This window comes from Ictalurus punctatus, chromosome 15 (assembly GCF_001660625.3).
Source record: "Ictalurus punctatus breed USDA103 chromosome 15, Coco_2.0, whole genome shotgun sequence".
NCBI classification, from domain to species: Eukaryota; Metazoa; Chordata; class Actinopteri; order Siluriformes; family Ictaluridae; genus Ictalurus; species Ictalurus punctatus.
Genome location: NC_030430.2, coordinates 13622280 through 13647987, shown reverse-complemented (window position 1 = coordinate 13647987; position 25708 = coordinate 13622280). Strand labels below are relative to the sequence as shown.

Below are 25708 nucleotides of genomic sequence, written 5' to 3'. Positions count from 1 at the left end.
GTTATACTGAACATGCAGCACCCAATTATGTGTTCAAGTCTAAAAAAGATTCCTCTGATGTTACCTACTGGCCTTTTTAAAGGGAAATGAAAATCATGTATTAAGATTTTATAGGATATTAAAATGGTACACAAGGGATTTTGTACATATGAGTGGACAAAAATTAGCTTAATTTTTACCCCTTGATAAACTGCTTGTACGAAGGATAGAGACAAGTGGTTACATTTTCATTTATCTAAATTCAGACACAAGCAAAAAAAATGCTAAAAGTGCTTGATGTGTGAAGGTTAATTGGATTAAAGGTTAATAAGCCTAAGTAGAAAAATTACTGAAATGAAACTGAAATAAAGTGTTGCTTGAAAAGGTGAGTGAGAGTTTACCAGAATTTTCTATTTAAGGTCAAACATTTGCTTGCATTATCACATTTATAGACTCTAGAAGCATAAGCATTATAAGATGTTTAGGATAAAATATAATGCATTTTAATTTAATTTTATTTATAATGCATTATTTTTTAAAATGTGCTGGTTAGTCGTGTTCATTGTGTGCAGAAATTAATTATTAACTTACACTAATGGTTCTAAATACTAATTCCTTACTGCTTGATGCAGGATGTCGAGTGGCCTGCTGAGGTCAGCAATGGATCACTCGGTGCCTGAGGTTTAAACCTCTCACACCTCAGCCCCTTCCAGAGCATCTGCAATCCCCATCAGGCCCTTCTAGCACATGGCTGGTCTGTGTTAGAATTAATCCTTTCTTCAATCATGTTCATGTATAACATAAGAAATTTGCCTTTTTCTACTTTTAGATGTTCTTGTATATCTATTTTTTCCCTATCTTCTTTGTTACTGTTGCATTGTTTAATTGTATTTTATATGTAACAATAATAATCCATCACATATCCCAGAGTATTATCTGTTTTTTTTGTTTGTTTGTTATTTTTAAACTTGCATCTTCTGATTAGTTAGTGGGCAAAGAAAAATAAGGAATAAGTTTGTTCCTGGGCTTCCGAAGACAGATAAGGATTGTGGGCATTGAGTTCAGTACTCTAAATCTATGAAAAGTCACCCACTATGCACAGGGTTCATCAAGTTCCCTTGTTAAGAGTGTACCATTCACACCTATGTGCCAAGAAGGATTTACACTGCCAGACTGTAAACAAGGTTGATTTGATTAGTCTTTGTTTAAAAAATAAATATATATATATATATATATATATATATATATATATATATATATATATATAATTTCATTTTAGTTGTCTTTTTGAAATGTATAAATAATTGAGGACACTTTCTGCTACAATTATGTAAATTCTATGATCGCTACAATGTATTCAGATATAGCCTCAACATACTTGTAATAAAATCAAATAAATAATTCTAGTCGTATAAGATGGTGTAATATTTTGACTAGCTCAACCCCTGAAGAGACTGCAGTGCTGTGAGGGTGTTTACTTTAGTGCAACAACCGTTTGCAAATGACCATTATTGGGTAAGGTGAGAACTGTGTCTTGAGCAGAATAGTTAGACATTTTTTAAATGGCTAAAAAGACAGACATTTGAATGCAAAAACGAAGGGAGTATATTCACCATGCTGTTTAATATAGTCTCTTTTTATACAGAGTAGTGCATTAAAATGAAATGACTGCCATGAACAAAGATTCCTGTACACTCTGATTACTATTAAAATGGCTATCTTACAGTTGCTAATAGACCTGTTTATCCATATTTGTTTGACAAACAACTTAACAAATGACATTACAAACATTGAAAGAAACAATTTTATTGTTCCTCATTTTACCTCCATTTTTACACATTGTTTGGAAGTGTAACATAATTTACGCATAGCTAAAAAAATATAGAGTGCTATCATTCACACGTATTATGTGATGCATATGACATTCTGTTCTTCTGTTGTATGCTGAGATAAATACCAAACTTGGAAGTGAAAGCTTCAAGTAACTAAAGGGAATATGTTCTACTATGCCCAAATGTAAAAATACCAAATCTTATGTGTTTAAGCAATGCTGGCCTGTATTTTTTTTAAAAGCCTTGTGGTGTTAATGGTATAAGGTGAACAGAGTGCCTAATAATACTTTCATACATTGTCGTGATTATTCATGATCCTGTGATGGTTTGCAAAAATCTGGCCCCTAGTTGGTAATTCATTAAGTCACATGTAGTCTAAATAACAGTTTGTCTGGGGTTAATTATGATTCATAAATCTGTTAGATTTAGAACAAGACATTCAAAAGGACCACAAAGATTGCAATGGAATAAAAAGATCCATCAACCATTTTAAGCACACATTTCAAAACATACACAGACCCTCACACACAAATTGAAGTCCCCTCGCTGATACAAAAGGGATTCTTCATTAAATCATGTACATTTCTTTAATGTAGGTTGCACATACAATCCTTTAGTAGAATATGGCTTTACAGAAAACTTTCAAGGCCTTATTAATCACTTCAATGCAAACAACTTTTCATCTTGCTATCAACTGCATTGAAGATCATTTAAATGGCTTTTTACTTGTTAATAAATAAGAGGTAATGGATTGCTGTCAAGTTTGGACCAAAATGGCATTCCTTGAAGATCCTTTAACCTTTTCAGAACAAATAATACATCAAGCCACACATTCATCATCTAAAACAATCATAACCTAAAATATGTAATTATTAAGAAAAATAATTAAATGTATGCCACATGTTCAATGTCATAAAATCACACGCAACAGCCAGAATGAGGCTTGTATATTTACTTAAGATGTAACACCACAGGTCTGTGAATATTTTCAATGCACAACACACATATTGCCATTTGGTTTTAGAAGGAGAAAGCAAAAGCTAGAAAATCATATGGTTACACACTATCTGTGTGAAAGTACACTGCAATACATAAAAGTCAGCTGACAGCACAAGCAGTGAGTCCACACAGAGTGGAGTGTAGATCAAAAGGGAACTAATGAAGGTTGCAATCAAACATATAATGAGAATAAAACAGTAAGTTTTATTTATATTAACTGCTTATCCAATGCTTTATAATTTATATCTGATTAGCGTTTATAGCAATTTGTCCATTATTAAGAATATGTACATCTACATGGGTATAGATGACTGAATCACTGAATCTCTGAATATCTGCCCCATGAACATTGAACATTGCATACACACTAAACTTCAAGTAACTTGGTGATAAAGTGAATTTTAGTGCAAGTGATAATCAGGAAATGTCACACAACATAGAGCTGATTCAGTGAAAACGTTTACAGTGGGGGAAATAAGTATAGGGCGTGTCAATTTTTTTCAGTAAATATATTTCCAATGAGGCTTTTCACCAGGCATCAGTATTAACTCAAAAAATCCGGAAATATAAAGAATTCACAACATTAAAGTCCATAAATAATGTTATGTGTAATAAAGTGGAATGACACAGGAAAAAAGTATTGAACACGCTAACTGAAATTTATTTAATACTTAGTGGAGAAGCCTTTGTTTGTAATGACAGCTTCAAGACGCTTCTTGTATGAAGAAATTAATCGGCCGCAGTATTCAGGTGTGATTTTGACCCATTCTTCTAATCATTGTCTTTAAATCTTGTTCAATTGGATTCACGTCAGGCGATTGACTGGGTCATTCTAATGCCTTGATTTTTTTTTTCTGAACCAATCGTGAGTTTCCTTTGCTATATGCTTTGGATCGTTGTCCTGCTGGAAGGTCCACCCACAGCTCATCTTCATCATCCTGGTGGATGGCAGCAGATTCTTCTCAAGAATCTTCCGGTAAAGGGCTCCATTCCTCGTTCCTTCAATTACATGAAGTCTGCCAGTACCATCCGATGAAAAACAGCCCCACACCATGAAGCTTCCACCTCCAAACGTCACTGTTGGTATTGTGTCTTAAGGGTGATGTGCAGTTCTTCTCCAAACATGGTGTGTAATATGACAGCCAAAATGTAAAATTTTGCTGTTGTCTGACCAGAATACACTCTCCCAGTATTTCATAGGCTTGTCCAAATGAGTTGTAGCAAACTTTAAACGAGCTTTGACATGCCTTTTCTTTAGTAATGGAGACTTGCAGGGTGAGCATGAGCAGTGGAGTGCATTGCTTATTGTTTTCTCTGTGACGATGGCACCTGCTGCCTCCAAGTGTCTCTGGAGCTCTTTCTGAGCGGTCCTTGGCTCTTGGGCTACTCTTCTGTCTATTCTTCTGACTCCTTGGTCAGAACTCTTGTGAGGAGCTCCTGTGCATGGTCGGTTGATGACGGAGAGATGTTGCTTCCATTTGTGGATAATGGCCCCAATGGTGCTTACAGGAAGATTCAGAAGTTTTGAAATACGTCTGTATCCAATTCCATCAATATGTTTTTCAACAATAAGGTTGTGAAGGTCTTGGGAGAGCTCTTTGCTTTTACCCATCATGAGATGTTTCTTGTTTGACACCTTGGTAACGAAAAGCGTTTATAGACCATCAATTTACTAACCCAGCTGATATTAATTTGCACAGATAGGAGGTATAATTACTTACGGATTTCAGCTGGTTCCTTGCCTTGGAGAACTGCTTTTTCTTAGCGTGTTCAATACTTTTTTCCTGTGTCATTCCACTTTATTACACATATTTAATTACAAGTTACACGTTATTTAATTACGTTATACATAACGTCCACTTTATTTATGGACTTTAATGTTGTGAATTATTTATATTTCCAGATTTCTTGAGTTAATACTGATGTCTGGTGAAAATTTCATGTGAATAGGCTCATTGGAAATATACTTACTGAAAAAAATGCTGATGTGTCCAATACTTATTTCCCCCACTGTACATGGGGACACTTCAGTAACACAAAACACTGAAAAATGAGACACTACCAGCATAACTACAGTACAGGGACTATTAACATTGACAAATTCTCAAAGTGCAAAAAAACATGAAATGTACCTATACAGAAACAGATCTATAGACCTGTTCTTAAATTCTGATCATCATAATTAAACTTCATTATTATTATTACTATAAACATTGTATGATTGCTTGTTCTCCATGCATCCTTCAATGCTTTAATTTTTGCAAATGTAGCCCATCTAGAAGCCCAAAAGTCCTCTAACAGTAATCCAGTACTTTGTCTTTCAGACACTCATTTTGGTTTAGAACAATAAAGCTAATATGTTTCATGTACTTTTTTGCCTATGAATGTTCTAGCAGGAGAAGCCACCTTGAACACCAGTAGTCTATGTGAAGCTTTTAAATAGATTAGCAGTACTATAATGGGAGACCTAACCATGCACCTACAACAATCGCAGCATCAATCATCTCCAGTTGTTCAGGTGCTTCAGCTACACTGCACAACAACACAACACAAACACAAACTCAGATGTATTAACACTCACATATAGTTTTTTTAAACCCCCAACTTATTGGATTCGACCAGAAGAGTACAACACAGGATCAGGAGACAGGAAGACAGAGAATTAGACATTGTGTTCTTCACCCTGTTTATACTCCTGAAAATACCAACAACCTTGTTCGTGTTTGTCAGATGACCATCAGCAGCTTCTTGTCCTGACAACAAATCGTGGATAACATGGTCACAGATGAAAAGTAAATGGTACCATTTTATAAAACCAGAAAGGACGGACATGTTTTCAATAAAGATTTATTATTAAAACACTTCTCCCACTTGCTTCTGTCCTATATCAGGACTACACACTATATCTGGACTAGAGCTGTGATGCTTAGGATTTAACGAATGATCAAGGTGTAGTGCTAATCTTGCTGCCTAACCTGTCAACTGTTCATTAACACCCCACAGTCTCTGCCAGCCTGATCTGCAAACAGCATTATGAGCAGCTTGAGGATCCTCTCTGGTACTCAAGGTTTGAGCTCATATACTTATGCCTCCAGCCCCACCTCCCCCTGCAGGGTAATGGCGCATACCTCCCCCTCGGCGCAGAGAGTGCAGGGCTACGGTACAGCAACCACGCAGCAATGATCCAATGTGGTACATGGGCTGGCCTCCACACCGTGGGCCCCGACACAGCCACGCCACTGTGGGTACCACTGGCACTGCCACAGCCAAGAGATCCACTAAAAAATGGCGGCTCCAGTAGCTCTTAACAGGCATACCACAGCCAGAGCCTGTTGCGCTGGCTGCCCCTTCGTCTTTGTCTTCTTCATTATCCTCATCTACCTCTACAACAGTGACCCCATTGATGTTGGCCTGTGAGCCTACACACTGTGGCTGGGTGGTTTGTGGGGTGGGCTCTCCATTCTCCTCCACCAGTGGTGTCACTGGCACAGGGCAGGAGGCAGAATCAGGGCTTGGGGGTGGATCTTGAGTAGATGGATTTGGTGCAGAATCAGTCTCTGGCATTGCTGTTGCAGTGGGCAACACAGCAAAAGAATCATCAACAACAGCCATTGTCACGGCAGACTCAGTGGCACCTAGCGCCAGCGCTGACTCGGTGGAGACAGTCTCTGTGAAAATGGCTTTCTCCCCAGCTGTGGCCATGATGACAGACTCTGTAGTGACCGAGTCTAGAGCGTCACCCTCATCTGACAGCCAAGTGGAGGTGGGGCTGCAGGCCTGAGAGCGGAAAGTGCGAACCTCAGCAATAGTGTCCAAGTCAGAGCCAAAAGCAGCTCCATGGACAGGGGCTGAGGCTGGTCCAGAGTCATATTCTGTCTGAATTGCCTGTTCTCGTAGGTGGTGAAGGTACAGGTGGTGATGCGACAGGCAGGGGTGGCTGATACTCATGGCTGCCTCTCCTCCGGCAGGTCTACCAAGGCTGCAGTGCAGTGGTAACATCCTTGTCTCTCCACAGCATAGTGTCTCATAGGTAGCTGAGTGTGGCAGGCGTGAGCAAGTGCTCAGCAGTGATGCTGTTTCCTCTGATAGGCAAGCAGCCTCCAGCAGCAGCTCAGCCCTTGTGGCTCCACTCCCTTCCATCTCCCCACAGCATACAAAACCACTGTCCTGAGTACCCTCCGCTGAAAGACAGCACGCCATATCTGAGCCACTGCCACTTTCATTGCGTTCGGCTGGTGTAGGTTCGCTCAGTTTGGTGTAGGTAGAGCTGCGTGTTAGTGAGCGGGCCGGTGAATCTTCACAAGAGCCCACTGACCCCTCACCAACCCATGGCCCTGCCCCCACCGCCCCACCCCCAGCTGGGGCCTCTGCAACTTTTGCCACTCCGGCTTGTGCCAGCTCCATGCTCTGCAGCAGAGTCTCCAACTTGTGGTTCTGGACATTGATGTCTTGGAAGCACTTCTGCACACCAGAGTCTGCCTCACCCAGGCTGGAGCGTACAACATCAATGACCTGCTTCAGCTGCTGGATCTCCCGCCGTGCCTCCTTCAAGGCCAGTTGGGCCTCAACACGATGGCACTCCTCCTCAATCCAGTCCTCCTGCATCCGGGACAATTGAGTCCGCAACTCATCTATCTCTGTGTCTCTGAATAGAGAACATGAGGAGAAGCAAGAAGCACGAAGCACATTTATTGCAATAAAGGGCTGATGAACAAGCACAACAGAATGTATTAGAAATATGTGCCCTATTGTGCTATGGAAGAAATGACCAGTTGTAAAGCAGTTCACATGTATATGTTTACCGGTTGGTCACAATGAAGGGTACTTTCCATTCATAACTGATTAAAACTTTTTAATACCTCAGATAATTTAATGTAAACTTCTGCATACATGCTAATCTAAATTGACTAGATGTAAATCTGTGAGGAAGAAAGACTAATTTGGCAGAGTTAGATAAGAGATTTTGGTTACAGAATAATAGTTTCCTAACAGTTATGTGAGTCTGTACTATGGTGTCATAAGTTTCACATCAAGATTTTACCTGTCCTGTAGTCGTTCAACAGTCTCTTTGAGCCGTGCCCTCAGATGTCTGATGCACACCTCTTTCTGCTGCAGAGGGGTCAGGTACTGCTCAGGAGGAGGTGGCTTAATACCATGGTTATCCGTGCAGGATGTGTATTTCATATGGCGCCTAGGAAGAGAAGTATGAAAGAAAATCATTAGTTAAGCCATTCTCTTTCTATGTGAGGTTGTGAGCAAATACTGTGAAACCATGATATTGGGTTGTACAGTCATAGTGCCATAAGCATTTCATGTAACTTCACCTCTAATCTGAATGCATTCATTTAATTTCTCATGTGCATCCAACCTGGGGGTGGGGCTGCAGTCACTCCCCTTGCATGATCCTGAGTTGCTGCTGCTGCTGAGAGAGGCATTGCCATAGGGATCACGGTTACTGATAGGCGCTGGACTCCGCCTACAGCACAGGAGAAAAGAAAAAGCAGCTCTTGCATAATGAACATATACAGCATATGGAAAAGAGCATTTTGTGAACACCATAGTCAAATTATACAAAACTATAAATCAGCCATAAACTACAATCTTGCAGGGCATAACACCAAAACATGCCTGTCTACACTAATATCACTAACATGCCACAACACAGGGCGAGTAACTTGATAGGGCCCACTATCGCCTAAGAAACAGAAAACACAAAAGCACAAACATCTGAAATAAAAGAAAAATTAAATAAGCTAATTTATGGGCTATGATTTATTGGGGAAAAAAAACACCAAGAAAGAAAAAAATCTTTCAGAATGTAAATGTAGATCATGTTTGCAAACTGAAAGCAGCCTCAAGCTAGATGGTAAAGACTGAGCAAGCAGTCCAGTTAGAATTATATGGAGCAGAATTACTAAGTGCCTGGGTATGCAATCCAGGCAAATTAAAAAATTAAAGTGAGGAGCATTAATTCGTGCCGGAGGAATGCCAGAGAGAGTAAAAGAACACAGGAAAAAGCACAAGGAGAGTAGGTTAAGACAGAAAGAATGGGCAATCGATGGCTGATGCTCTGACCGAGACTGGCGCTCCGGAGACTTGGGGGTCAAAAATCCTCGGCTCTGCCTCATAGAGACCATAATGCCTGCCTCCATGGGGATGTAGTCTAGCTCTATAAACCTGCAATAGTCAAAACTGACCCACATACAGGAACATACCATTACTCATCAGACCACACGTAACTGCATACACTCACACCTGTAAATTGTTGGGTCACTGGTGATCCAATATCCTGTTTTAATCTAAACAGTCTTGTTATATGGATTTATTCGTTTTCCCAGACACCAATAAGATACAGTTAAAAAAAAGAAAGAGGTTAGAGAAAAAGGAAAAGCTACATATTGACTTCACTGCAGTGAATGCAGCCATAAACAACCAACCAACCAACCAACCAAACAAAAACATTCAAATAATAGCAATATTACAGAGATAGTGTACATACGGTCATGTGAAAAAATAAGTACATCCCATGGAAATTGTTGACTTTTTCGACATATTTGGACAAGCAAACATTTGATCCCTCGTTGTAACATTTCCTATTAATAAAGTTGATACACTCATATCAAATGACACAAAGCTGACATTTTGTAGTAATTTTCACAATTTAAATGGAAAAAAAAACAAAATAAAAAAAAAAAAAAACATTAAAATCCCTACAATTAGAATCAGGTGTTCAAGATTGGTTGCCAGTGATTAGAAGCTGCTTAGGGAGTGCAGGTGGAACCTTGTTTTATTTATACTCCTCTCAAATCTAGTGTCTGGTGTTCCATTTGTCATTGAGGTGTGCGTCATCATGCCAAGATCTAAAGAGTTCTGTAAGCCCTTCAGAAAAAAGGTTGTGGATGAATATTAGTCTGACAAGGGATTTAAAAAGATATCCAAATTACCTGAAATACATCATTCCACTTTAAGGAAAATCATCTACAAGTGGCATAAATTTCAAACGACTGCCAATTTGTCCAGGACTGGCTGTCCGAGAAAATTCAGCCCAACATGATATAAAAAACACATCTCCAAGGACCCCAAAATTTCATCACAGGATCTGCTAATAAGTCTTGCAACTGTTAGTGTCAAAGTGCATGCTTCTACACTCAGAAAGAGATTGCACAAATTTGACATGCATGGGAGACATGCCAGGAAAAGTCTAAAAAGAACATTAAAACACACATTAAAGACTAAAACATTAAAGACTACAGATTGCCAATGAGCATATAGTCAAAGACCAGGCAGTTAAAAATAATGTGCTCTGGACATACGAATCAAAGATAGAGTTGTTTGGCCATAGTAACAGGAGACATGTTTGGCGCAGACCAAAGACAGCTTTTCAGGAGAAGCACCTCATACCAACTGTGAAGCACTGTGATAGAAATGTTATGGTTTTGGATTACTCAGGTACTGGACAGCTTGCATTCATTGATTCAACTATGAATTCTGCATCATATCAAAGAGTGCTTAAAGATAATGTGAGGCCATCTGTCTAAAAGTTGAAGTTGAACGAAAGTGGACCTCTCAACAGGATAATTATGCTAGCACACTAGCAAATCCAGAAAGGAATGGCTCAAAAAGAAGAATTGGAGGGTTATGGAATGCCCTAGTCAAAGCCTGGATTTGAATCCCATTTAAATGTTGTGGGGGATTTGAAACGGGCAGTACATGCAAGAAAACCCTAAAATATCTTGGAACTGAAAGAATATTGCATGGAAGAGTGGTGAAAAGTTCCAGCAAGCCTGGTGGACAATTATGCAAAATACCTACAAGAAGGTATTACTGTTAAAGGGGGCAATATTAGCTTCTGAGGCCAAGAGTGTACTTACTTTTTTCACTGAAGAATACCATTTGAAGAATATCATTTCTTTTGAATAAATAATTGAAAAAGCTAATTTTGCTTGTGGTTTTGTTCACGGATATCAACTTTATTAATAGGCACTGTTTCAAAGATGATCAAATGTTTGCTTGTCCAAATATGTAAAGAACCAACAATTTCCATGGGGTGTACTTATTTTTTCACCTGACTGTATGTGTGCCACTAAGTGAGCTGGATTTAACTGCTTTTCCATGTTCTTTGAACCTGTTGTTGGACTTGTTGCTAAAAGAACAAGTCCCTAAGCCAAACCTGCTCATCAGCAGACTTATTCAATGTAAACAAGAGTAGGTCACGCATTGTGTTAGTCTCATACTGTGTTATACAGTAATGAGAGATGTCGGAAGAGAATGGCCATACCGGTTCAAAAGGACAGGAAGGCTATGGTAACTCAAATACACTTTACAATCGTGGTGAGCAGAAAAGCATCTCAGAATGTACAACACGTCAAACCTAGAGGTGGTTTTCACTCCTGTCAGAAAAGAACAGGAATCTGAGGCTATAGTGAGTACAATCTCACAGAAACTAGACAGTTGAAGGTTGGAAAAACAGTGGCTGGTCTTTTTCCAATCTTCAACTACCAAAGTTTGTTGAACAAGTATAGCCTCATATTCCTGTGGAACCCAGTGGAACTCAGTATGGTCTACTGCGGATGTGCAGCTGCCATATGATTGGCTGATTGGATAATTGAATGAATGACAATGTATATGTTCCAATAAAGTGGTCAATGAGTCTATATTTTATGTGAGGATTCTGTTTTAGATCTGTTCTTAGAAACCTTGCCCTTTGGACATGAATGAATGCTTCTGTCTTTTCTGTGAACAATGACATGTACTTATAGCCTTAAGCTAAGCCTTTGAAGGCACAAACTGTCAGTTGCTAGATCTCACTGAAGCACTTCTCACCTTAAGTGTCTGCCAAAAGCAGATAATATTAAACCAATCAACAGGCAAACACTAGACAAATCCTACAAACAGTGGACTCATGGAAGCTTAAAGCATAAATGCTCTTTAATTTCTCTAAAATTTTCCCTCAGGGGGAAATTAAATCCCCAGGCTGGACATGAATGAAAGCAATATTTATTTATAGGTTGAGAGCCTAAGAACTGTGGTCATGCTAGACATTGGCTCAAGTCCGATGTAAAACTATCCTGTACACGTTTACTGAACTTGAACTAAGGAAATACTGATACAAGGTCCTAACACATGCTGCAAGATAAGTTGTATATACACTAAGAAGAACCAACAGCTATCAATGTGGGTCAAGAGCCAAAAGTATTTTTTTTAATGCCAAAAGCTTAATGAGCCACAGCGTAGCTCATCTCCCAACTCAGAATGATTATATCGCACCAACAAACCATTCATAAGCAAGGTTCTTTTCAGAATACATGCTCTTTCCTCCAGACTACATCTTCCAAGGCTGTAGCGATGGGTATGGGGATAGATATGAGGGTATGGCCAAAGATGCAAAAAAGAAGTGATGAAGAAAAGGTATGCATACATAAGAAATCTGGTATCATTACTGATAGCAGAGAGAGAGACAGCCAGGGACAGTGGACACCAGAGGACGTCCATCATACTGTGTTCTATAGATGGACTGGCTTAAGTGCAGTACTAATGATGCTGTGTGGTGAAAGAGATTCTAAAATTAGTTGTGTAGAAGTAGAGTAAAAAATTAAATTAGAACCTACAGTTCTAATATATAATTTATTGGGTCATATTCCTTTCTGGGTACTATTGTAGATTTTTGCAGAAATTCAGTATCTCTGACACAGATCTTAAGTTGAGAAGCAACAGCTACAGACACAACAGCTAAGGGGTGCAATTTCCCATTAAGCATGTGGAAGCCATCTTTTGGCCCAACCCTTAACCAGTCCCTAACCACTTAATTTATACTAATTATTGGGCTAAGAAAACTGAGGATTTTTACAAAAAGTTTAAAAATATTTTTCATTGTAACACCTTAATGTGTTTGGTTTACAAACAAAACAAAAAACATTTAAATAATATCAACAGTCTATTACAGAGATTGTGCACTTATAGTATGTGCACTACTGAGTGAGCTGGATTGAATCACTGACAATTTGATATTGTCCTGGAATTTTCTGTTCTTTGAAGCTGTTTTTAACAAGTCTGTTCGCTCAAATGTGCTCATGAGCAGACTTAATGAACATAAACTTGAGTATCTCATGTGTTGTATTAATGTTATGTTTAATTTTTTAATTTAGCGTTACATAGACATGAGATCCATAACAGCGTCTGAACACATACTTAAACTTTGTATCAATTAAGTAGTATGTTTTCTTTATATAATAGCATACATTGACCATAATGTGGCCATAAAGCGCATACATGCATTATATTTTTCTGACGATAATTTATCTCATTACTTAAATCTGTCCTACATTTTACTACCATACCCATCAAGATCTTTTAGTGGTCTATCCAGAGCTCTTTATCATTCTTACACACAATGCAGTTTTTATTTATTTATTTATTTTTGAAGCAAAAAAAGTTATCCAACACCTATCACCCATGTAAAAAACTAATTGCCCCTTAAACTTAAAATCTGGTTGTCCCAACTTTAGCAGCAATAACTGCAACCAAATACTTCCAATAACTGGAGATCAGTCTTTCACTTACTTCTAGGATTTACTCCTATCTTTGGATAATTTTCTTGCTGCATAATCCAGTTGGGCTTGAGTTTCAGCTTTTACAGACTGAAGACATTCTCTGCTGTGCTCTTGGAGGAATTTTAGAAGGTCGGCCACTTCTGGGAAGGTTCACTACTGTGCTGAGTTTTTCCATTTGGAGATAATGGCTCTCACTCTGGTCCTTCAGAGTTCCAGAGCCTTTGAAATATCTCTGTAATCCTTCCCAGAACTGATGTATTTCAATCACCTTCTTCCTCATCATTTCTGGAATTTCTTTCAAATCATACTGTTGAAAAAGTTCTATTTAAGTGTTGATTTGAGTTGGCCTGGCTGCATCTAGTCCATCTGAACATAGATCTGGGGAATTAGTAACTACAGGGGGTGGCTGTGGCTCAGGTGGTAGAGCAGGTTGTCCACTAATCATAGGGTTGGCGGTTCGATTCCCGGCCCACGTGACTCCACGTGCCGAACTGTCCTTGGGCAAGACGCTGAACCCCAAGTTGCTCCCGATGGCAAGTTAGTGCCTTACATGGCAGCTCTGCTACCATGTGTGTGTGAATGGGTGAATGAGACACAGTGTAAAGTGCTTTGGATAAAAGCGCTATATAAGTGCGCCATTTACCATTTACAGGGGCAAATACATTTTCACACAGACCCAGTTGGTATTGGATAACTTTTTTGCTTCAATAAATAACATTATCATGTAAAAATTGTATTTTGTGTTTACACAGGTTGCCTTTGTTTTGTCTTAGGTTTTGTTTTAATTTCTGAAACAATTTAGTGTACACAAAAATAGAAGAATTCGGCAAATACTTTTTCACAACACTATCTTTTTTATTTGTTATTGCACAAACAATGGACAAACTGTTTGCCCTTATAGTTAAATTGTCTATATTCTATTTGCTTTTCACATTTCTACAGACGTACCTGCAATCAGGAGGATCCCCACATTTACAAGGTTTAGGTGTACATTTCTATAAATATTGTTTATACTGCTAAAAATGTAGCTGAAGATACATTGGGAACCCACTGATTGAGCTTTTTATAGCTATTTGTACTATAATCTACAACAGTTACTAGTCAGTGAAGGTATAGGCTAGCACATGCTTCCTCTGAGACACATAAAGCGAGCCAATGGCATCTTTTCAGACGTCTGCTCATGATATCTCACAGGGCAGCATAACACACTAAAAGGAAAGGGCTGTCTGCCCTCACTAAAAGAAAAGGGCTGTCTAGATTCTGTCCCATAATCTCTCCCAATCAGAGAGCAAGGCCATGACCAAGGAGAGCTGTAATATCTCTTGATTACAGGACAAATGCTCTTCTGTGGCGCAAATTGAGACCATTTTTTAAAAATTGAAACATTTTTAAATTTAAAATTCAATTTTCAAAATCAAGAAAGATGGTCTGGGTCAATGGGAAATTCATTGCTAAATTCTAAACTACATCACTCTTCTCTGCACCAATTGCTGGTGTGTGGTGGGCATTCTAGCGCACTATGGTTGCCTTCGCATCATCCAGATGGATGCTACACATTGGTGGTGCTTGAGGAGATTTCCACCCATACAACGTAAAGTGCTTTGAGTGCCTAGAAAAGTGCTATATAAAACTAAGGAATTATTATTTATTTTATTATTAATCTAAATTCTGAACTAAATTCTCTACCCTGCCTACATCCCTAGTGTGAGTTAGGGGATGGTCTTAGATTGGACTTGGCTTCATGGGTGGATTGCAGTTTTCTATAACTACTAACAGTAGTGCTCTCTGCTATAACCATGCCCTATGTAGGATATTGAATCTGAGGCTCACGGAGGGAGTGTAGAAGGAGAGGACAGTATTTGCTGCAAGCGCCATTTGGGCTGCAGGGCCTTCAGAGTATTGAATCTGAGGAGAGAGACAAGACAGAGAGGCAGAGAGCTGGGCTCTACCAGAAGCAAAAATGTTACTGATCCTAATTAATTGTTATTAATACTATGTTTAATACTATTATTAGTACTACAAATACTTTTATACAAATTCTTATATCTGCAAAAGTTTTACAATCACTTTTGCAGATATAAGCATGCTTAAACATACCTTAGTAATTTGAAGACAATCACACCAACGGAAACTCCAAGACAGAACAGATCATTAACATATATTTCAATGTATTGTTGTTTCTATTATAATTGCATGAAATCTCCTACATCAAATTTTGCTAATCTAATCAGTAATTACAGTTATGCATCTTATACAAGAAGCAATTGCTAGGATTAGTGCTAAGTCTGCTGGCTTTTAAATCTTTTACTCAGCATGGCAACTTAAGGCAATCATCCATCTTCTTGGGGAAAAAGAGACAAAGAGTGAAAACATGATTGCAAACACAAAGTTAAAGAGCTGGCATAGCCAAGCAGAGACAAAGAGAACGAAAGAGACTTGTTATCTTTAGCACAGCACTTGTGACGTTTAGAGATATATGAAACTGAAAAAAGAAACAAATTTTTGCTGCAAACTAAAATTAAACTTCAAGATGTGATATTCATATATTTTGAGCCACAAACTAGAGAACAATTCCCTTTTAGTTCACTACACAGATCTAAGAGACAAATTTTAATTACCTATACACTAGAATCAGATGAGCTTAGCTCAGTCTTACACTGTAATATAAGTGTAATGAATATTAAAATTTTAGATAAAGTATCGTAACATAATGACCAGATAAGGATGATGATTGTTGTACTCAGAAAGATTAGTTTTAGGTTTATATCAATATCATTGTCAAATGGATAATTACATAAACATTGTATTTCAAGTTATAATTAACTATTTTAATTGTTTAAAATACATGCAAAATGTAGTTTTTCTCATTTTGCATGGTCAAAATGAAAAAATGTGGAGAGATATAAAGGAATAAGTGTGAGATTAAAGTATAAGGTGCAGCTGAGTTGCTTAACAAATGCGACAGGAGACATTATAGGGAACTTGTGTCAAAAGATCAGTACTCTACCTGTGGGACCCTGATGTAGACTTCTTATTGACAGGTGAAGACATGGAGGCAAGCTAGCACACTCTCTGCAGCTCAGTGTCTCTCTCCTAGCCTCCCTCTGTTTCTCCCCCACTTATAACAGCTCGAACACCTTAGCTCAAACCAGCCTGAGGAAATAAAATAAGGCAACACACCATATAGGATTGCCGAGTTGCTGAAACACACACACACACACACACACACACACACACACACACACACACAACAACAATAGTTTAAACTTGGAGCAGATGCTTTAGAGGTTAAAATTAAGCATAAATGCAATACCAATCTGCAATATAATACTATAGCATAGAATGATACACTGGTGTTCCATTCTGCCAATAGAATGGAGATCGACTTATCAGACATTTTCAAATAGTATAAACAAATGAATTATTTTATCGCCACTAGAGCTGCAACAACTAATCGATAAAATCATGAATTATGAAAATAATCGTTAGTTGCAGCCCTAATTGCTATAAGTCTGTTATAAGATTAGTCAGGACACTGTTGGGTTTCTGTGTGTAGAGCATCATGACTCTGTTTAGCTGCTGGTGAGCAGGGTGATGGCAAATGGGAGGCGTGTGATCCCCCTGCTGGACAAACAATTCACACCTCTCCACAATAACTGGTACAGAGATAAAACGGACAGCACAACTAAAGCTTTTCTGATAGTAAAACACTGTATGCAAGTGCCACAATACAATTATAAAATAAAAATGTTAGTAGGTTAGGTAAAAAAAAAACCTAATATTTATGTAAACCTGCAAATTCGTAAAGTCCTGTGTGTCTAGATTCATATGAGTCATTAATCAATACTGTGGAGTGTGACATCACAAATAAATTCAGTGCTGAACTTGGGCACCCCCAAAACAGGTGGAAATTCCATTTTTTGGTTTAAAAAAATAAATAAATAAATAAAAAAAAAAAAAAAAAAAAAAAAAAAAAAAGAGTTGTTCAACACCAGGAAATGGAAAAATCAACAAAGCTACATATGTAAGTCAGAGATCTAGCTCCACAGAAAGACCTTTACAACTGACAATTAATAAAATCTAAAACTCACAGAAATTCTCTGTGTTTAAATAAAACAAAATTTACTCTAGGGTTTAATGGCACTATGAGTTGTTAGGTAGGGTGTCTGCCACTAGGTAGCTAGTGGATGTACAGTGGGGGAAAGAAGTATAGAACACGTCAACATTTTTTTCAGCAAATATATTTCCAATGAGGCTATCCATATCTTCTAAACATATTGTCTTTAAATCTTGTTCAATTGGATTCAAGTCAGGTGATTGACTGGGCCATTCTAACACCTTGATTTTTTCTCTGTAACCAATTAAGAGTTTCCTTTACTGTATGCTTTGGATCATTGTCCTGCTGGAGGGTCCACCCACCTCTCATCGTCAACATCCTGGTGGATGGCAGCAGATTCTTCTGACTATTCTTCTGACTCCCTGGTCAGAAATCTTATAAGGTGCTCCTGTGTGCGGCCAGTTGAGGATGGAGTGATGTTGCTTCCACTTTGGATAATGGCCCCAGTGGTGCTTACTGGAAGATTCAGAAGTTTTGAAATACACCTGTATCTGATTCCATCAAAATGTTTTGCAACAATAAGGTTGCAAAGGTCTTGGAAGAGCTCTTTGCTTTTACCCATCACGAGATGTTTCTTGTGTGACACCTTGGTAACGGAAACCATCAATGTACTAACCTAGGCGATATTAATTTGAACAGAGGGGAGGTCTAATTACTTACGGATTTCAGCTGGTTCCTTGCTTTAACTTGCCTTGGAGAACTGCTATTTCTTGGCGTGTTCAATACTTTTTTTCCCTGTGTCATTCCACTTTATTACACTTGAATTTATTCATGGACTTTAATGTTTGAATTTTAACCCGATTTCTTGAGTTAATACTGATGTCTGGTGAAAATTTCATGTGAATAGCCTCGTTGGAAATACATTTACTGAAAAAAATTGACACGTTCAATACTTATTTACCCTACTGCATCTGTTCTCTTTTCCTCATCTTCCTTCTCCTCAATTTTTCCTGCCACTCACTATTTTTGTGTTCCCATTAGCCATGAACACCAGGCAGTAATGTTCATTCTCAGATCTTTTCATTTGCCCTGCTAAACCTTTTTTTGGGCACACCCAATCCAGTAACAGATTGTTAGGCCTCCAGGCTTTCTAACTACATGTTCTAGAATATAGAAAATGAAACAAAGGTCCAGCAAAAATGATTGATCTCATCACTTTAAACTGACCAGAATAGTGGTGGGAGGAAAAATGGCATCTCAGATGCTTATAACCTACTTGTTCGCTATTGTTGATACAGTGTTCTGAACTCAAACAACTTCTCAATGGAGTGGCTCAGGAGCCAATCCCGGGAACACTGAGCATGAGGCGGGAATGCACCCTGTATGGGACTTAAGGTCATAACAGGGCACACACATTCACACACTCATTCATGTCTAGGGGCAAGTTAGTGTCATCAGTTCACCTACTGCATAGTTACCTCTATTCTTTGAGTTTGGTTAGCAGGTATCCTCTGTGCAGCCCTGCTATATCATACATCTTTATAGATGTAGAACACACCTTGCTGTGTACAGCTTTAAACACACCCTGCTGTATAAAGCTGATGGGGGAAAGAGGAAGCATGCATCAGGGAATTTATACCTCTCCACACTGTAGTGTACATTGTACATTTTCTGCAATGGTCTGCCTTAACTGTGCCAATTTCCTAAATCTGGTTTACTTGATGACTGTGCTTTCTCTTGGTTATCTACACCCCAGAGCTGTATTTAGCTACACCAAGGGAAATGTGACCTTGAATTATTTTACAAATACCACAAAAATCTACTGCAATTTGAGCGAAAAATAACATGATTGCGTGTGTTTTCCCTGAAAAATTCCATTAACATATTTGCTAGGGGAGCCAGTAAAGATTAGAAAAGTCTAATTTATAGATTTACCCAATTGGTTGTTAGATGTATGGCTGTTCAAACAAGTAGTACCTTGGCAGTATATATATCAACAAAATACAGCAGCACAGCAGACATTACACAGCAATTTCATAGGAAGGATTTTCTTTGGATTGGGCTTGGTTTTGCATTGTACAGGCTACAGCATGACCTTGAGGGATGTCTTATGGAGCATCTTTCTGAAAGTGAAATAGGTTATTGTACCAGTCTTATCGTGAACTAACTGCAATAATACACCCTAGGATTCCCTTACACATGACGCAATACCATGCAGAGAGTACAGAAAGTGAGTCACTCCCTACCCTGCCCCAGCAAACAATCCCCAACCCCCTGTGAGACACCTCTCCAACACATACACACACACACACACACACATCCACATCTACACACACACACACACACTTGTATACACAAATGTACACACACACACACATACACAGTCATAAACACTCCCACAAATTAAAAAGACCAAACACATAGTTTTGATCCAAAGCTTTTTTCTATCAAACCCTTGCAACAAAAAATTCAGACCTTAGCTCTTAGCTCATATTCATCACTACATGTCAAAAAGTGCTGTATCATCCTCCTTTACAGTGACTGGGGCGACCTCAGGTTGGTCTCTAAGGCACAGGAAAGGCAGCCCAGAAATAAGCTTGCAGATGAAGTTGAGTGTTTGACAGTCACCATATCACCTTTTCACCATGGGCTTCTATTACAAATAATAAACATACAATGATAGCTAGACCCTGGGATCCAGATAAAGCCAATACCGTTTAATGGAGGATAGCCACTAGAGATAACCTGACCTTAGTGGGGTTGTATACAGACCACGCTGAATTTGCTAGTGAGCATGCTTGTGTTTTAATTATTTATAATTTGCAGAAGGGATTAGGCTAAAGTGATTATACTCACACTGAACATATAATAATATCATCAATATTAAAAAATGACACATTCTTTCATATATTCATATGTAAAACTAAGTAGATTAGACCAAAAGTACTGGTTCAGCATAATTATGCCAATCTATAATTGTTTGCATAAGCATAAAACAGCAAACAAAAGAATGGGGTTTGATGTGGTCTTTTGCAGTTGTAGCCTATCCACTCCATGATTCTAAGTGTGTATTGTTGTTTTTTTTTTCATAATAACCTCCACTATTTTGGGAAGGCTTTCCAATAGATTATGGAGCATGGTTCTAAGGATATGTGCCCATTCAGCCACAAGAGCAATAGTGAGGTCAGGCACTGATGTCGGGCGAGGAGGCCTGGGGTGCAGTCGGTGTTACAATTCATCCCAAGGGTGTTCAGTGGGGTGGGGGTCAGGGCACTTTGCAGGCCACTTAAGTTCTACTACTCCATCTTTGGAAAACCCTGTCTTCGTGGAGCTTTGTGCACAGGGACATTGGCATGATGGAACACGTTTGGGCTCCTTAATTCCAGTGAAGAGAAATTGTAATGCTACAGCATACAAAGACATCCTAGACAATTTTGTACTTCCAACTTTGTGGCAACAGTTTGGGGAAAAATCACATATGAGTGTGAAGTTCAAGTGTCCACAAACTTTTGGCCATATAGTATATATAATTTGTTTATTTATTGTGACACAAGATTAATGTGTAAAGAATAAACAAAAAAATAGCTAGATAATAAATCACTACTAAACCATTGGAGAGTAGCTAAAACCAGTCAAGGCAGTGTCACTATCAACCTCACCCACTAATATTTAACAACAGCATTACTAAAATATTATCTAACTTTGTTTTCATATGTGACCGTGATTTCCAAATACCAAATAGGTCCCAAACAGGAAAGCTGTTCATTTTATGTCAATACACCTGGCCTCCATCAGTAGTTACAAGGCTAATTAGCAGGCTAAATTAAAAGGTTTCCTAATAGGCAGCTAATGACGATGGTGGTAGCATATCTCCTCAGTTTTCATTACAGTATCTTAGGAATAAGGATAGCCTTATACATCTCTCTCTCACACACACACACACACACACACACACACACACACACACACACAGACAGAGAGAGAGGTGCTAGGGTTTCTGGGTCCCCTGGATAATGTTCTTGTCTTATTGCCACATGTAAAAACAATTGTTATCAATAAGCATAACAATTATTGCATATTTAATAAGAGACTATAAAGAACTAAATTTGAACAGTTTATTAAATTTACTGAAATTATACATTTATAACTATATATAAATAACTATATATACACAGTACAAGTAATTAACACCATTGTACTCTCTCTCTCATACACAGACACGATAGAAACTCTGTCCGGGTGTCTTTATAAGTTGTCAACTTGTAATTTCTTATTCCCCAAATACCAAGAACAATGAACTTTACTATTATTATTATTATTATTATCATTAATTGAGTGAATAATAACTTTCACACCAGCAGCTCCAGAAAGAAATGTGGAAATTAGATAGAGCAGTGACAGGATCATTGAATCAGTGAGTTGAACTTGAGAATCAAATCGGTTCTATTCATTAATGAATCATTCAGACTGGTATTATCAACAGGATTCTCCAATTCAGTGAAATGAACCGAATCAAACAAACGATTCACTCACGAATCGGACATCATTACAAAACTTCTCTCATAAACTCACTTACGACAATTAAAGCAGATTTATATGATTACATTAAATTTAGATTGATTCCTCACAGAAGGCTGTTCAAAAGGCTTCAAAATATATACAACACTGGACTAGTTTTAAAGTCGCTTGGTGCGTTTCCGTCCTTTTTGAAGCTCAATGCTCCATTACTTATTGCTTGATTGCGTGGAAAAACATACATTCTTAGAAAAGTTGTGTTCCAACATCCAAGGATAAACATCGGGGTGAGTAACTGATAGAATTTCTCTTTTATGTTAATTATAAAAGCTTCATACAGGCTAGCTTCAGAATCAAAGCACAAAACAGGGAACAAAAATCACCTTTTTTTTTTTGAAAAACTGGGTGACTGTGTGTCTTGCTCTCTCCTCTTTTTCATGTTTTTCTTTCCTCTTTTGGTATACCGATTTTGTCTGCGTCATCTCTTGCCATCTACCTGATGTGTGTAATGACCGACAACTGTGAGGTGTTTAAGGGGACACACACGCACTTGGCACAGTCTGAGGGCATTCATTATAGCGTGCTTCTTAAGATTAGATTATTCTATTTATAATTCTTAGATTATTGTGCAAAGAGGCAATTTACAGTAGGGGAAATAAGTATTGGATGTGTCAACATTTTTTTCTGTAAATATATTTCCAATGAGGCTATTCATATAGAATAGAATTCACAACATTAAAGTACATAAATAAAGTTATGTCTGACCAGGTCCCTTAGAATCATCCTAATCTATCCCCTCTGTTACGGCACCCCTGACACACAAATAATATCCATCACCAAACACATAGCACAGTCAAAAAGAAATTTCTTCTGTGTATTTATAGGACACATACACATTCTTTATAGGTACTGGAAAATTAAAAACTGTATCATGAATCTGTCATGTAACCAGGATCCGCAGTCTAATTAGTACAGCATTTTGAATCTTCCAGTTTGGCTGGGTTTCAGTTTCCTATACTGAGTGTTTCCTGATAGCCTGAGAACCCAAGGCCTAAAACATTTATGCCATGATGCTTGCTTACAGAATGAAAATGCCCCTATCTACAGGGCACAAGGGCTCACTGAATGAGTTTGATGATTAAGAAAATTATGGTGTCCCATCCCTCCAGTAGAATTGCAGAGACTTGTAGAATCTTAGCCCATGTTTACCTTACTAAGACACTTTATGTTTGTCTATATAAACATAATTTATAATTTGTCACCATTTGTTTAGAGTGCATTCCCATTTAATTAGACAGTCAAGATTTTTTTTTTGTTTTGGCTGTGTACCAGAAATTGTATCACATCACCAATCAGTGCAGATTTATCAGTTTCCAATTAGCTCAGAGTATTCTAGGCTTCTTTTTGATTGCCTGACATCCCATAATGCTAATCATTTATCCTGGTACCCATTCACCTTCTCCAATATGCTACACAAACTGCACTACAATCAGACACTCATACTTATTTTGCCTAGGCTATACCTTGGTGAGGGTCAAACATTTAACCATTTTCTTGGATTTGGTGCTAAACTGTTATGCTATACCACAGGTTCCCAATCCTGATCCTGGAGTACCCCCTATCCTGCACATTTTATTATATGTAATCAGGGAGATTTAAGTGGATGCAAGTGATATTGCACTGTACATGATGAACCAGCACTGAGAATTTCAGCCAGAGCATCACAGGATCTTATCATTTTTTAATTTTTTTCATTTACAAATCAAGCATCTTTAGAAATGAGCGTTGACTCTCTGAGAAAGTGCTGACTTGTTCATGAACAATACATCACTGCTGTACTTCAGCTCTGATTCAAGGACACCTTTTATACATAGTTCCCCTAATTTTAGAGGGCCTTAATATTAGATGGGCTGTGATATTATAAGGGAGGGCTAACAGTGTAATAGATACTGGCCTACTGGGTTCATGCTGTTTTCTCTGAATACGAAACCCTGTAACCATTTTGTTAGAAAAGGAAATATGCATGATAGATTAAATAATCCACCTAATCTACACTAAATTATACCCATGACTATATTTATCATGCGCCTACTCAATCACTGCTGATAATGTGTTACGTATGTGTCAGTGAAAATGTTAATATTCCCAATGCACAGAAATCTAGAGGGCGTTTAATTCACTGTAATCACCTGACATGACTGTCACTGATAGGCTGCATGAATCTACAGTCTGGGCTACATATATAATCAGCCCAGCCTCACTTCTTCATACCATTCTGTATATTATTCTTATGACCACTGGTAGTCATATAAATCCTTGGTTCCACATAAATCTGAAATAATCTACTTTGAGATTTTTGCTAACAGCACATAATCAGTGATGGATGCCAAAAACGAGACATGGATGTATTTTTATTTATGAAATTCAGGGGACCCTGCCAGCCCATTTATACCAGCTGCCCTTTATATTATTGCTGTATAGAGAGTGCAGTATAAATACTACAGATAAATAGTGCTTTGCCATGGATGGCAATGAAATGCACTGAACAAGACATGCAAAGAAAAACAAAACACATGAGACAGCACACCAACGGGGTGAAAGAAGTCTCCATGGAGACAGCCACTATTCCAGAATGTGATAAACCCAAAGGATAATGATTGGGTCTCCACATGCTGTTTTAGTGGAGTGATACACAGCAGAGAACAAATCAAGAAAGTTATAGGCCTACCTGCATGAAAAATCCAGCTTGGTTTGGCCAGCAACCTGCTGGCAAAACTGGTACACTATATTTGGTCTACCAGCTCCATCAGCTCGGCCTGTGATTTGCCAGCTGGTTGATCACCAAACTAAGCTGGATTTTTCAGCAGGTATGCCTATTACTTTCTTGATTTCCTGTAGCTGATCAGACTATCTTGGGTTTTTCAGCAGGGTAATAATTTTTTTAAGTTTCTTAAATTTGAGTAATGTAAGATCTTAGTTTGAAACAACAGGTTTTGAAAGGGAGACATTAGAAGGGAAAAATCTTCCCAGGGATTGTATATGCCAAACAACTGGATTATGCATCTACACCATTACAGTAGGGCTATTGGTAATACTTAAGGACAACTGGTAATAATCCGTATATTTGCGACACAAGCAGGCTACAATATATATGTGCAAGGTCACACCAGGCCCTATCACGCAAGCTTCTGCACCTGTCACGACTCACGAGGCACAAAAGCAGTACACGTCCATCCGTCATTAAAATGATTCATATGCAAATAGAGAGGACTTACAGGAAAACACATCTATGCAAACGTATTTCAGATAATTCTGCACGTGCAGCACCTGGAAAATAACGCACTCACGCGCCGCATATGCTCTGCAGCCAAACATCTGTTGTGCGCAGTCACAGCTGCACCTGACACCTCCAAACCCAAGCCTACAGTCCTGATGACACCAAACTAGGCAATGCTAAGTACATATAAAATGTGGCAAATATAAATTTACTTTGTTGCATTTGAGCCATGTGTCCTTTATACAGTCCTTCAACTGTCCTACAGGCAGAAATAATGCAGCATTATATCACCGTTTTCCTTGTTTTGATCACAGGTCTTCCTTGGCGACACGTTCTGCATACCTGTTTACCGTCTCCCGCTTTTGGTGCAGGATTTCCTCGTTTCATTTAAGAGCTGTCGCGGCGTTTCCCCTGCGCTGCTCGGGCGCGGATTGCACCGAAAGCGCGCAGAGGGAAGGCTGGCGGTAAGCGACGCCTGTGCGTGAGATTTGTTTGCAAT

General features: G+C 38.5%; 2 protein-coding genes across 5 annotated transcripts in view; one reads left to right on the top strand and one right to left on the bottom strand.

Annotated features, from left to right (window-relative positions):
• sdcbp2 (syndecan binding protein (syntenin) 2) overlaps positions 1-908 on the top strand; it is a 16501-nt gene extending 15593 nt beyond the window's left edge. The window contains exon 9 of one of the 2 annotated variants that reach the window (XM_017486294.3): positions 612-908. In XM_017486294.3, coding sequence (XP_017341783.1) covers positions 612-666 — 55 coding nt within the window. In that variant the 3' untranslated portion in view covers positions 667-908. The remainder of the gene's footprint in view (positions 1-611) is intronic. The other variant, NM_001200861.1, reaches the window with a different exon arrangement.
• snphb (syntaphilin b) lies at positions 839-25708 on the bottom strand. Of its 3 annotated transcripts, none has more exons than XM_017487615.3 (6): positions 25552-25708; positions 16368-16560; positions 8886-9002; positions 8179-8286; positions 7852-8001; positions 839-7455 (listed from the first exon to the last, which is right to left on the bottom strand). In XM_017487615.3, exons 2-6 carry the CDS (start codon positions 16409-16411, stop codon positions 5886-5888), a joined length of 1989 nt encoding a protein of 662 aa, XP_017343104.1. In that variant the 5' UTR covers positions 16412-16560; positions 25552-25708; the 3' UTR covers positions 839-5885. The 3 variants fall into 3 exon arrangements, with proteins under 3 accessions (XP_017343104.1, XP_047016231.1, XP_053542084.1); XM_047160275.2 differs by having other exon boundaries at positions 16368-16513; positions 25552-25706; XM_053686109.1 differs by lacking the exon at positions 25552-25708 and adding an exon at positions 17780-17868 and having other exon boundaries at positions 16368-16513.

What these genes read in the sequence shown, in the direction of transcription:
- snphb (XM_017487615.3), bottom strand. Translation starts at nt 16,411, where the DNA reads ATGTCTTCACCTGTCAATAAGAAGTCTACATCAGGGTCCCACAG. An exon ending in TCTCCGGAGCGCCAGTCTCG is followed by an intron (nt 8,287 to 8,885) that starts GTCAGAGCATCA and finishes CCTGTGCTGTAG; the next exon opens with GCGGAGTCCAGCGCCTATCA. An exon ending in GTTGAACGACTACAGGACAG is followed by an intron (nt 7,456 to 7,851) that starts GTAAAATCTTGA and finishes TTCTCTATTCAG; the next exon opens with AGACACAGAGATAGATGAGT.